The sequence below is a fragment of the Ranitomeya variabilis genome, chromosome 1 (genome assembly GCF_051348905.1).
Source record: "Ranitomeya variabilis isolate aRanVar5 chromosome 1, aRanVar5.hap1, whole genome shotgun sequence".
NCBI classification, from domain to species: domain Eukaryota; kingdom Metazoa; phylum Chordata; class Amphibia; order Anura; family Dendrobatidae; genus Ranitomeya; species Ranitomeya variabilis.
Window position 1 is genome coordinate 385,408,448 of NC_135232.1, and position 12,246 is coordinate 385,420,693.

Sequence of the window (12,246 nt, forward strand, 5' to 3'; positions counted from 1 at the left end):
CGGGACCATGGGCGCTATTGGTCCTACCATGGCCAAAAGCCGGGGACTAAATTAGCGGCAGCGGTCAGTGATGACGGCTGCGGTCATTGATGATGGCCGCGACAGCAGGAAACAGCGCAGCACATGCGGTGGTGACAGCTGCGCACGGAAGGTGAGTATATACTACATGGGCTGTGCAATATACTACGTGAGCTGTGCAATATACTACGTGGCCTGTGCAATATACTCCCCGGCCTGTGCTATATACTCCGTGGGCTGTGCTATATACTATGTGGCTGTGCTATATACTATGCGGCTGTGCTATATACTACGTCGCTGTGCAATATACTACGTGGACTGTGCTATATACTCTGTGCCTGTGCTATATACTACGTCGCTGTGCAATATACTACGTAGCTGTTCAATATACTATGTGTCTGTGCTATATACTACGTGGCTGGGCAATATACTACGTGGCTGTGCAATATACTATGTGGCTGTGCAATATGCTACATGGCTGTGCAATATACTACGTGGCTGGGCAATATACTATGTGGCTGGACAATATACTATGTGGCTGGGCAATACACTATGTGGCTGTGCAATATACTACGTGGCTGTGCAATATACTACGTGGCTGTGCTATATACTACGTGGTCATGCATATTCTAGAATACCCGATGCGTAGAATCAGGCCACCATCTAGTTCTTAATATTTGGCTAACCTTTCCTATTCACAGTTGTCTGTACCAGGGAAACAAAACAGTCCCAGGAGAACATTGACACACATAATTACACAAGCAGCAATGACCCAAAAAATGCATGTTATAACACCATCTTTTTTGCTAATGTATTTTAATACCTTTATTTTTGGTTTAATTTTTAAAGACATGTGATACACAAATCATGTGACTTCAAGATTGCTTTTTTTATTACAGATTTGCAAAATCTAAGTGCACAATCATAAACCCCAATAATTAAGAATAGGATATGCATGTTATTGATATTGAGGCTTTAGGAAGAAAATCCTAAACTGCTTGAGAAAATTTCACAAAATGACACTAACAAAATATAGAAGAAAAGTTTCCTCTCTGATTGATGTCTGTATCCATTGGCATAATTAGAGTCCGATGGACCCCGATGCAAAATTTGGACCTGAGTCTTCACCTGCATGTTCGTCAGATGTATTGGCCCTTGTAGAGTTCCAGATCCTGTGAAGATGTATGTATTCACTCTCTCATGTAACAATGTCCCTCCACCTGTAATAATGTTCCAGCTCCTGAAACCTTCCAGTAATAATGTCCCCATCCTGTGCCCCTTTCCTGTAATAATTTCCCCCATCCTTGCACCTTCCTATGTTAATGTCCTTCATCCTGGCCTCTTTTCCTGGTATAATATCCCCCATCGATATCGGTGTTGGTCTTTGTAAAGAGATTATATTCAGCAACAGCGCGGTCATCTGCTGAGCTTCTCCTATGTCCACTATTAGGGTGCCCACCATAGTTGTAATCAGGGTTACTTGGTTTGGAGCCCACTCAGATGTTTTGCCCCCCTGAACATACACTGAAAACTATTGCCACTATTTCATGGCATAGATTTCTGTTAAAATGTATGCCAATTTATAAAGTAATATAGTAAATTTGTCAGGCTCACCCATCCCCTCTTTTTATAGACGTGATGAATAGTGATGAGCGAATATACTTGTTACGCAAGATTTCTCAAGCATGCTCGGGTGACCTCCGAGTATTTTTTAATGCTCGGAGCAATTATTCATTTTTCCTATGGCATCACCTTACGAGGAGTAAAGAATTACATAGTATCTATTCAGATTAATAGGCAGTCTTGTGTGATGCCATCACGTATCAAGTCTGGGAGGCAATCTTTGTAGGTACATGGCTTAGGCTAACGGATGAAGGTCTCGATACAGGGATCCCATCCTGTATATAGCCTACAGATCCCATAATTAGTTATATGAAAACTGGACATTCAGGCTACGCTCCCACAATGACTGTTTGGTGCTTTTTTAGGTTATAGATTTTCTGCTCCATTTCTGCACCTATTAGGTCAATTAGGATACTTGTGTTTTTTTTCATTGAGTTTTTTATTGGCTTTTCAATGAGTGTTCGATGCTGTGTTTGTCTATTTTTGGTACGTCATAAATAGTGTTGAGCGATACCTTCCGATATTTGAAAGTATCGGTATCGGATTGGATCGGCCGATATCCAAAAAATATCGGATATCGCCGATACCGATACCCGATACCAATACAAGTCAATGAGACACAAATATCGGAAGTGATCCTGGATGGTTCCCAGGGTCTGAAGAAGAGGAAACTCTCCTTCAGGCCCTGGGATCCATATTCATGTAAAAAATAAAGAATAAAAATAAAAAATATGGATATACTCACCCTCAGACGAGCCCTGGCTGTCACCGCTGCAAGCGTCTGCCTCCGTTCCTAAGAATGCAGAGAGTGAAGGACCTTCGATGACGTCACGGTCACGTGAGCGGTCACATGAGCGGTCACGTGACCAATCACAAGACCGCGACGTCATCGCAGGTCCTACACTCACTGCATTCTTAGGAACGGAGGCTGCCGATTGCACCGCTGAGGTCCAGGGTCCGTTGGAGGGGTGAGTATATCCATATTTTTAATTTTTATTCTTTATTTTTTACATGAATATGGATCCCAGGGCCTGAAGGAGAGTCTCCTCTCCTCCAGACCCTGGGAACCATACACACCGCACACGCCTGGGAAGTTATAGGAACTTCCGATTCCGATTTCCGATATCACAAAAATATCAGAACTCGGTATCGGAATTCCGATACAGCGAATATCGGCCGATACCCGATCTTTGCAGTATCGGAATGCTCAACACTAGTCATAAACCAAGCTTCTTAAATACTGCTTTGTTCCTTGTATTTGGTTTTGATAAATCATTCTTGATAAAGCCATGTGCGGATTACATGGGTTTTCAGTGGGTATGACATTTCTATAAATCCCATCCACTTTGCTGAAAAATGCTGCATATTTTACATAGCAAAAATGCACAGATGCAAAAACTCATCGTAAGAACTTAACCTAGTAGGAGGATAAAAACCTGATAATTCTGCTTTGAAGGTGAAGTTTCCATAAATGGTCTCTCTCATCATCATCCCATGCTCTCAAACACGCTCTTATCAAACATAGACAGTCAGATACACAACTAATGTAGCACAGAAACAAACAATATTATAATAAATATTTATTTTGCCTTACATCTGTATATTGTTCACATTCATTAATGTTGATTAATAATTGTGTTTTATAATCTGAAAAACTAAAAATGTTTAAAAATGTACCAAACACTTTTTAACAATATTAGTTAAAGTAGAGGTTCGGAATTTGAAGGACCTGAGGGAATATAGCACACAACTTGCCAAATGACTGTACCCATAGCCAAAATATAAGTATTTGACCTTTCCATTGATGACATTCATGGGGAAAAAGAAGGTGATATCCTGGGGAAAGTTAATAAGGTGGGAAACATATGCTAGCATTGGAAAAAAGACACATTAAACAAATCAAGTGACAAACGTAAAACAAATGGATCCGTAAAGAAATGGCATAAAACACTGTATAAATCATCATTATGTACATACAGTATGTTACCATGAATTAGCATAGATCCTATGAGCTTTGGTATAGAAGGCAAGTTGGCAAGGTATTAGTGATTGTTATATAGATAGATTTCCTGCTAGAATGAATATTTATGTACGGTAGTTAATTATTTGTCCAGTAATTGTAGTGTGACAGATCCTATCCTGATATGTAGTATGTGTAATAATAATTAGCAAACACCTCCAATTAGAAATGTACTATAGTTCTTCTGATTCACTATGTCGCTTTCCTCATGTGCAAGGCATTGCAGTAGCTTAGGTATCCATGGTTACAACCACAACAATTAACTGACTGTTACTATATACTTCAATGACCTGCACATGGGGTAAGCAACATAGCGAATCAGAAGAACTATATTACATTTTAAATTGGAGGTATTTACTAATTTTATTATTATTACTACACCTACTACATATTGGGATAGGATCTGGGAGATGGGAATACCACCTTAAGCAACACCTTTTTTTTTCCTGTAGTAAATCATTGCAGTCCACTGGCTTCACACACAGGCACACACATTTTATGGTGGGTTTATATATATTTTCTTTACTTTATTTCTTTTTTTCAGATCTCAAGTTGTCTATATACAATATTTTGGTTCTTGCCATTTTAATAGCATTTTTTCTATATGACTTCAAAAATCCCAGAATAAAAGGCATTTCAAAAAGTAGCAAAATATATATATTTACTTAATTCCATACACAAAACAGCCTATAGACAAGCGTTGTCGCGCTTCTAGAATAAACACCATGAACACCATCAGCTCATCACCATTTACTTGAAAGTAGCCATGGTTTTTTCAATCTCTAAAAACCCTTTTAATAATGAAACAAGGAATGACTAATACTGAAATCCTATTATTGTTAATTCTAAAGTGGAAGTACTCTTTATTAGGAAAAATATGTTTCTATATTTTCTAAAAATATTAAAATACTATATATATATATATATATATATAAATTACCTAAAAATACATCAAACTCTGATCTCTGACTAGCTCATTTTAAGAATATTTTTTAAATTAATAACTTTATAACACTAGAGAAATATTTTAACAAAGTTATGTTAATCTGTCAGCAGCGTCCATATTAAAAAGAAATCTCCATAGATTCAAGTAAAATATTTGTTCCCAGTAATACTCTATGCATTGTTAGGAAATGGAACCACACATCTTCCAGCGACATAAACGGCCTTGATGTTCCTATCATCACCTACAGAAAATTAAAGATAAAGTGATCAGAGAATTATAAAAGTCAATACATATAATTCTACGAATTATAACAAAACTATAGTAGACCATGTACAAATGAAAATAATCCCCAAAATAAGCTGTGTCACCGACAGCACACAGAAATGGGGGAAAGTAGACTCTCTTATCCCACCTGGTTGGCTTGAAGGCCCCACTAAGACCTTAGACTGGCCCTTATTGGTCGCCTCCTACTGTCTTACATAGGTTGAAAAAAGACTTGGGTCTATCTCTAGATTATTTATAACCCCCAATGCCATTTGTTCTGAGGAAATCATCCAGTCCTTCTTTAAAAGCTGTTATAGTGTCTGCCATTACCACCATTTGCAGTAGGGGAGGGAGAACCTCAGACCCATGGCCCATTTACGGCCCGCGATGATCTTTTCTCCGCCCCCGGACTCATTTCTGGGGACCACAATGCTTGGGCCGGCAGCTATCTTTTGATGAACAATGGCCTTTTAATTTCTTCTTGATCCGTGAGCATGCGCAATCAGTGTTTACTACTGAATGCTGGGGTACATGCAATGAAAAATAACATCCTGACACCAGTTTCGAGAATTACTTTGTGGGTGGAGTTAGCGCACAATTTGCATGGCTCCCGAAGGATACTTTAAATATCCAAATGGCCCTGGGCAGAAAACGGGGTCCCAACCCCTGCAGTAGGGTGTTCCACAGTCTGACTGCTCTAACTGTAAAGAATCCTTTCCTATTTAGCTGCAGGAATCACCTTTCCTCCACATGTAATTAGTGCCCCCTGGTCCATTCTAGAGTCCTTGGAAGGAATAAGTCATGTGCCAGTCCTTTGTATTGACCACACATGTATTTATACATATAAATAACATCTCCTCTGAGACGTCTTTTTTCTAAGTGAAACAGACCTGACGTTTCCAACTTTTAACCAGTGTACGTGTACTTCCTGCTAAAACAAGGTACACGTTTATTTAAATTAGTACACATGCGTAGTAAGCTGCGTTCCCGCACTTAATACGCATGTGACTAGGAAGATAATGTGGTTTTACCGCATTTAATGAAAGTGTATGAATAATTTACGCAGCGGAGACTGAGCATCTCCGCTACATAAATTGACATGCTGCGGTCTGGAAAGATGTGCCGCATGTCCATCTCCGCAGGGGAGCCGGAGGCATCTCAGCACACATAGTGGGCATGGGATTTCATGAAATCTCATCCACTGTGCTGTAACATCTGGCTGCTGCAGGTTGGACGCTGTGGGTGTACACAGCGTCCAATCGGCAGTGTTTACTGACCGTGGGAACATACCCAAAGAATTCCTCACTGGAGAAGATATAATTATTAAAATTCTGTTACATCCCATTTCAGCAGTCAAGGTGTCTTATGAAAGGATCTGTCATCTGGTGGAGCCCAATTTATAACATCTAGATATGTACAATGAACACGCATGTAAACATCAATTTTGGTGCAACATACAGTGAGTGAACAATAAAGGCTCAGAAATACGAGCAAACTGCGAGATCTGGTCATTCTTGTACAAAAATCTTGTTTACTTTCACATTGGAATTCACCCTTTTAAATGCATCCAATGTAATCTTTGTCCAATCCATTCACGGCACAATCCATGGCAAAAACTACAGATAATGCTGTGAGATCTTTATTGGAACTAGTACTCCACATGTATCTATATATCGGTACAGCTTGTTCACATTGCTGTGGTGTAAAGATATGTTCACGCTGGCATTGTGGTTTGTGGTGATAGCAGAGGCCACAACATCGCTGGTTCTATCATACAGGGGAATCCTCTGACTCCCAATAGAACTAATTAAATGAAAGGGTCTTCCTGGACACAGTCTTCACAGTGTGCAGAACTCCCACTGTCAGGATTTCCCTCTTTTTGCAACTTGAGTAGGTAGTCACATGACTCCATGTATGCAGTTTGCATCTACCAGCTGGCATCTTTTACTGCCTCTCTCAATGTTCAACCAAGAGAAGTGGATGAGAAGATAGATAGTCCGCACATGATAGCAGGCACATGAAAGCAAAGCAGAAGCTGGCAATTGTCTTCACAGACATAGTCAGAGATTTAAGAGGTGAGTGGAAGAGTTGCAATTTTTAAGCCTTGAGTACCCCCAGGCTAAAATCAATAAACAGAGAAATTCTATGATTTTTGTTGGTTTTGCCGAGAAAGATGATTGGTTATATACAGTTATTAATGTTCAATTTTGTATGCCATGATTATTTTTAGGAAACAAAAACAATATTTAGTATGAAGTATTCTGACGTAAGAGAATTTATTTTATTTAAGGCGAAGAAACGTTGACATACATACCAAGATAAAGGAATCTCTGGAACATTTCCTAATTTAAAAAAAGAGAGAAATTCACAGAAAATTCCACGTATCCAGTTGTATATACAGTATATAGTACATCAAATATTTAGATTTCTAAATACTTCTCTTTTGACATATAAAACTACAGTGGCTTGCAAAAATATTCACCCCCTAGGCTTTTTACCTATTTTGTTACATTACAACCTGTGTATAAATATTTTTGAATCGAATTTGTGTGTGATGCGCTAAATAGTTTAAATTGGTGAAGTGAGAATAATATAGGCATGAATTAAATTTATGGGATCAATTAACTAAAAATTGTCATGTGCATATGTATTCACCCTTTTGCCCCTACAAATTTCTCATGCAAGCAATTACCTTCATAAGTCACATGCTCAGTAAAACGAAGTCCACCTGTGTGCAAGCTAAGTGTCACATAGTCTGTCAGTATATACACACCTTCTCTGAAAGGCCACAGAGGCTGCAATGCCATTAAGCAAGAGGCACCACTAACCAAACACCACCATGAAGACCAAGGAAATCTCCAAACAAGTCAGGGACAAAGTTGTTGAGAAGTACAAGTCAGGGTTGGGTTATAAAAAAATCCCAGTCTCTGATGCTCCCAGGAGCACCATTATCATCAAATGAAAAGACAAATGGAAAGCCCACTAAAACTCTCAGCCCAGGAATTAATCAGAAAGGCAGCACAGAGACCAATGGTAACCCTGGGGGTGCTGCAGAGTTCCCAAGCAGAGACTGAAGTATCTATCCATACAACAACAATAAGCCATACTCTCCATAGAGGTGGATTTTATGGAACAGTGAGCAGAAAAAACCTTTACTTCACACAAAAATTGTAAGGCTTGTTTTTAGTTTGCCAAAAGTTATGTGGGTGAATCCCCAAATGTAGGGAGGAAGGGGCTGTGGTCAGATGAGACCAAAATTGAACTTTTTGGCCATCAAGGTAAACATCATGGCTGGCACCAAACCAACACCACTCATCACCCCAAGAATACCATCCCCACAGTGAAACATGGTAGTGGCAGCATCATGCTGCGGGGATGTTTCCGGCAGCACGGACAGGGAAAATGGTCTGAGTTGAGGGAAAGATGGATGGTGCAAAATGCAATGCTATTTTTCATCAAAATCTGTTTCAGTCTGTCAGTCATTTGAGACTGGGACTGAGGTTCAACTTCCAACAAGACAATGACTCAAAGCATACTGCTAAAGAAACATTCGACTGGTTTAAGGGGATATTTTTTGGAATGGTCTAGTCAAAGCCCAGACTTTAATCCAATTGAGAATCTGTGGTCTGACTTGAAGATTGCTGTTCACCAGAGGAAACCATCTAACTTGAAAGAGCTGGAGCTGTTATTTTGTCTGATTTGTTGTTTGCTCCACAAAAAACAAACAAATGTTCACGGTTGTAGGCATGTTCTTTACATGAACTGATAAAAACCCTCAAAAAAACAGTGAAACTCCAGGTTGTGAGATAGCAAAATATGAAAAAGCTGAGAGGTGAATACTTTTGCAAATCTCTGTAAATGTAGAATACTGCTGCTTTTCTATTATCTAAGAAAGAGGCACTGCAGAAATTTAGTTAAAATCCAGAGAAATGTGAAGCAGTCACAACATCAGCTGATTTTAAAAGAATCATTGGATTTGAGTAGTGTCGGACTGGGGTGCCAAGGGCACTCCAATAACATTGACTTTGGGGGGGGCACTTTTCACCTGCATACAAATATTACACTACCCCTGTTCACAAATTTACCTATATCTCTATAAAATAATACACTGGGTAATTTGGTTAATGCATGATGAGATGCTGCTTTTTTCTGTACAGAGTGAATCAAGTGAATTATGAGACGTATTGCCCATACAGAGGAGTTGGAGGCCTAAATCTGCACAGGAGCTCACCCGGGGATTTCCCTGTTACCCTATGGGTCAGTCCGAGCCTGGCTGAACCTGAAAGTGTTTAAGGGGCCATCCAACCAAATAACGTGTATGGGAAAAGGTCAGGTATGTTGATTTTCCCTAAAGGTAAGTTGTGTGGCGGCAGATTACTACTCTCTAGCCACGGATAGTACATATATTTCTAGCAAAAAATGATATCATGTATGAGAAGGGGGTCAGGAGGAGCATCTGTTATTTAAACTAATCAAACATGTATAGCCAGCTTTAAAATCAAATGTACTATAAAAGTGTCATGATTCTGCCACTTGAATGACAGGTCTACCACCCTATGGCATTGAGGGCTGGCTGAGCTATCAGGATTGTAAGTGACAGCTATGCCACCCAATCTGAGGCAGAGGTGTGAGTATTGTGAATGACAGATCAGCTGTCCTTTCTTACCGGGTCTGTGGGATCTCTTCCAGGTGTCATCCATTCTGGGTGACTACAGGGCTATATAGCACTCTGACAATTGTCAGATCAAATGCCAATTGTAGCTTTACTCAAGTGTTGAGTGTGTTTGCTCTGTGACCTGAGTTTTATTTTGATCTCCATTGCTGACTTTCTGGCCTTGTATTTACATTTGACCATCCGTTTGACTTACCCCTTTGTTTTGATTCTCTATCTTCCTGATACTCTGACCATGGACTGTTACCTGACCACACTTTTGTCTTACCCCTTTGTCTATTATGAGCCCTCTTGGTTTTGACCCCGGACCATTTGACTTTCCTTCCTCACAGTGAGTAGTCACTAGTGTCACACTGAGTAGTGAAAAGATGAGAGATAAGCGAATATGTTTGGAAAAAGATTGCTGAATCCAAATTTGCCATATTCGTTCCATATTTGCACCATATTTGTGCCGAATTTATGTTTGACGATTGTTTCCGAACATATTCGCTCACCTGTACTCCCATTGGCTCCAAGGGCATTTGGCTATGTTTGGCGAATATTGGAAACGTGACAATCGTAGTCTGAACCGAAAATATACATTTTAGGCATCTCAACACTACCTCTCCAGACATTTGAGAAAAGACCTCAAAAGGGCTGTCTTTGGCTTCCGGGTCGATTAACAGTGCATCAAATTCCTTGCCCACTTTAAAGTTTCCGGTTATGTGGTCAATGCTTAAAGCTGTAAAGAAAGGGCATAGATAAACAGATTTTACTTATGTAGTGAGATTGGCTGTCATTTTGTTGTTCTTAAATGGTGAACTTACCTTCACTGCCACCCAATGTTGCTAGCCGGAATGCCTCCTTGTAACTTAACACTTTAGCATTAAATTCAGTTATTATTGAGCCATTTTGAGCTTCTCTGTTTATTCCACTTGGCTTCTTCTCGTTTGCTATTTTATTATTGTCCTGTCCATCTTTTGATCTTTCCATGAAAAGAATTTTTGAAGTTTCTATTGCTTTCCGGATAGCATCAAGTAATGATATGGAATACCCACCAGCAACATCTAATAGAAATTTTATATTTACATTTTTAAGTATTCTTTCATCAATTATTTCTAAAAACTAAAAAAAGTTATAGATCAGCGGCATACGACCATAAGAGAAGTCATATTCAGAAACCATAAATAACTGGATACAAATGACATGTCTTGAACAATTGTTTTTCAATTAATACCACTAACCCCAAGCAGTCAACCACCACAAGGATATATATTAAATACCTTACCAGTCCCAAGCCCTATTTTAACTCTGTGATTTAGAGCATTTCGAACATCAAGGTGACCACTGCACAATCTGAAAGTAACAGAATGGATGCATGAAATATATTTAATTAAAGTGGTTGTCGAGTTCTTGAGTTGGGATAGACCCTTTAAAAACTTTTTATCTTTCTATACTTTTACGCCTTTCTTGGTAGGACTTTTTTGGCTGAGCTTCATATCTAAACTTTTACTAGATATACTTTACTTTATAGAATAAAACACAAAGCAGCGGCCAACACATGTAAATATAAACATCATAGATACAATACTGCCAAGAGCTGCCATATAATTTCATGGCAAATTGCAAGTAAGAATCATGTGGCTTTCAAAGTTTTTGGTGTTAGCCGTTTGCTAATTGTTGTTTATGATCTTCCATTTTCTTTTTATAAAAAAGTGTAAAATGTATAAGGCTAATTCATCAAGATGCTCAGGCTACGGGTACAAGGAGATGAATTCATTAAGAAGCGCTTTCCACTTTAACCCCTTTCTGACCTCGGACGAGATAGTACGTCCGAGGTCAGATCCCCCGCTTTGATGTGGGCTCTGGCGGTGAGCCCGCATCAAAGTAGGGACATGTCAGCTGTTTTGAACAGCTGACATGTGCCCGCAATAGCGGCGGGAGATATCACGATTCACCCGCTGCTATTAACAAGTTAAATGCCGCTGTCAAACGCTGACAGCGGCATTTAACTGGTGCTTCCGGCCATCCGGCTGGAAATGAGCGCATCGCTGACCCCCGTCACATGATCGGGGGTCAGTGATGCATCAGAATGGTAACCATAGAGGTCCTTGAAACCTCTATGGTTACTGATCCCCGGTAGCTGTGAGCGTCACCCTGTGGTCGGTGCTCATAGCAAGCCTGTTATTAAGCTACATAGCAGCGATCTGATGATCGCTGCTATGTAGCAGAGCCGATCGAGTTGTGCCGGCTTCTAGCCTCCCATGGAGGCTATTGAAGCATGGCAAAAGTAAAAAAAAATGTGAAAAAAAAATATATAAAAGTTTAAATCACCCCCCTTTCGCCCCATTCAAAATAAATCAATAAAAAAAAAATCAAACCTACACATATTTGGTATCGCCGCGTTCAGAATCGCCAATCTATCAATAAAAAAAAGGATTAACCTGATTGTTAAATGGCGTAGTGAGAAAAAAATTTGAAAAGCCAGAATTACGTTTTTTTGGTCGCCGCAACATTGCATTAAAATGCAATAACGGGCGATCAAAAGAATGTATCTGCACCAAAATGACATAATTAAAAACGCCAGCTCAGCATGCAAAAAATAAGCCCTCAACCGACCCCAGATCATGAAAAATGGAGACGCTACGGGTATCGGAAAATGGCGTAATTTTTTTTTTAGCAAAGTTTGGAATCATCACTTAGAAAAAAGAGAACCTAGACATG

General features: G+C 39.5%; 1 protein-coding gene across 2 annotated transcripts in view; it reads right to left on the reverse strand.

Moving 5' to 3' along the window:
- Window positions 1-3,229: 3,229 nt before the first annotated feature.
- The window catches only part of GDA (guanine deaminase), a 216,219-nt gene continuing 207,202 nt past the window's right edge, over window positions 3,230-12,246 (reverse strand). For both annotated transcript variants that reach the window (XM_077249047.1, XM_077249048.1), the window contains 5 exons: window positions 10,811-10,878; window positions 10,350-10,589; window positions 10,146-10,264; window positions 7,186-7,213; window positions 3,230-4,848 (listed from right to left, as the gene is read on the reverse strand). In XM_077249047.1, coding sequence (XP_077105162.1) covers window positions 4,778-4,848; window positions 7,186-7,213; window positions 10,146-10,264; window positions 10,350-10,589; window positions 10,811-10,878 — 526 coding nt within the window. In that variant the 3' untranslated portion in view covers window positions 3,230-4,777. The remainder of the gene's footprint in view (window positions 4,849-7,185; window positions 7,214-10,145; window positions 10,265-10,349; window positions 10,590-10,810; window positions 10,879-12,246) is intronic.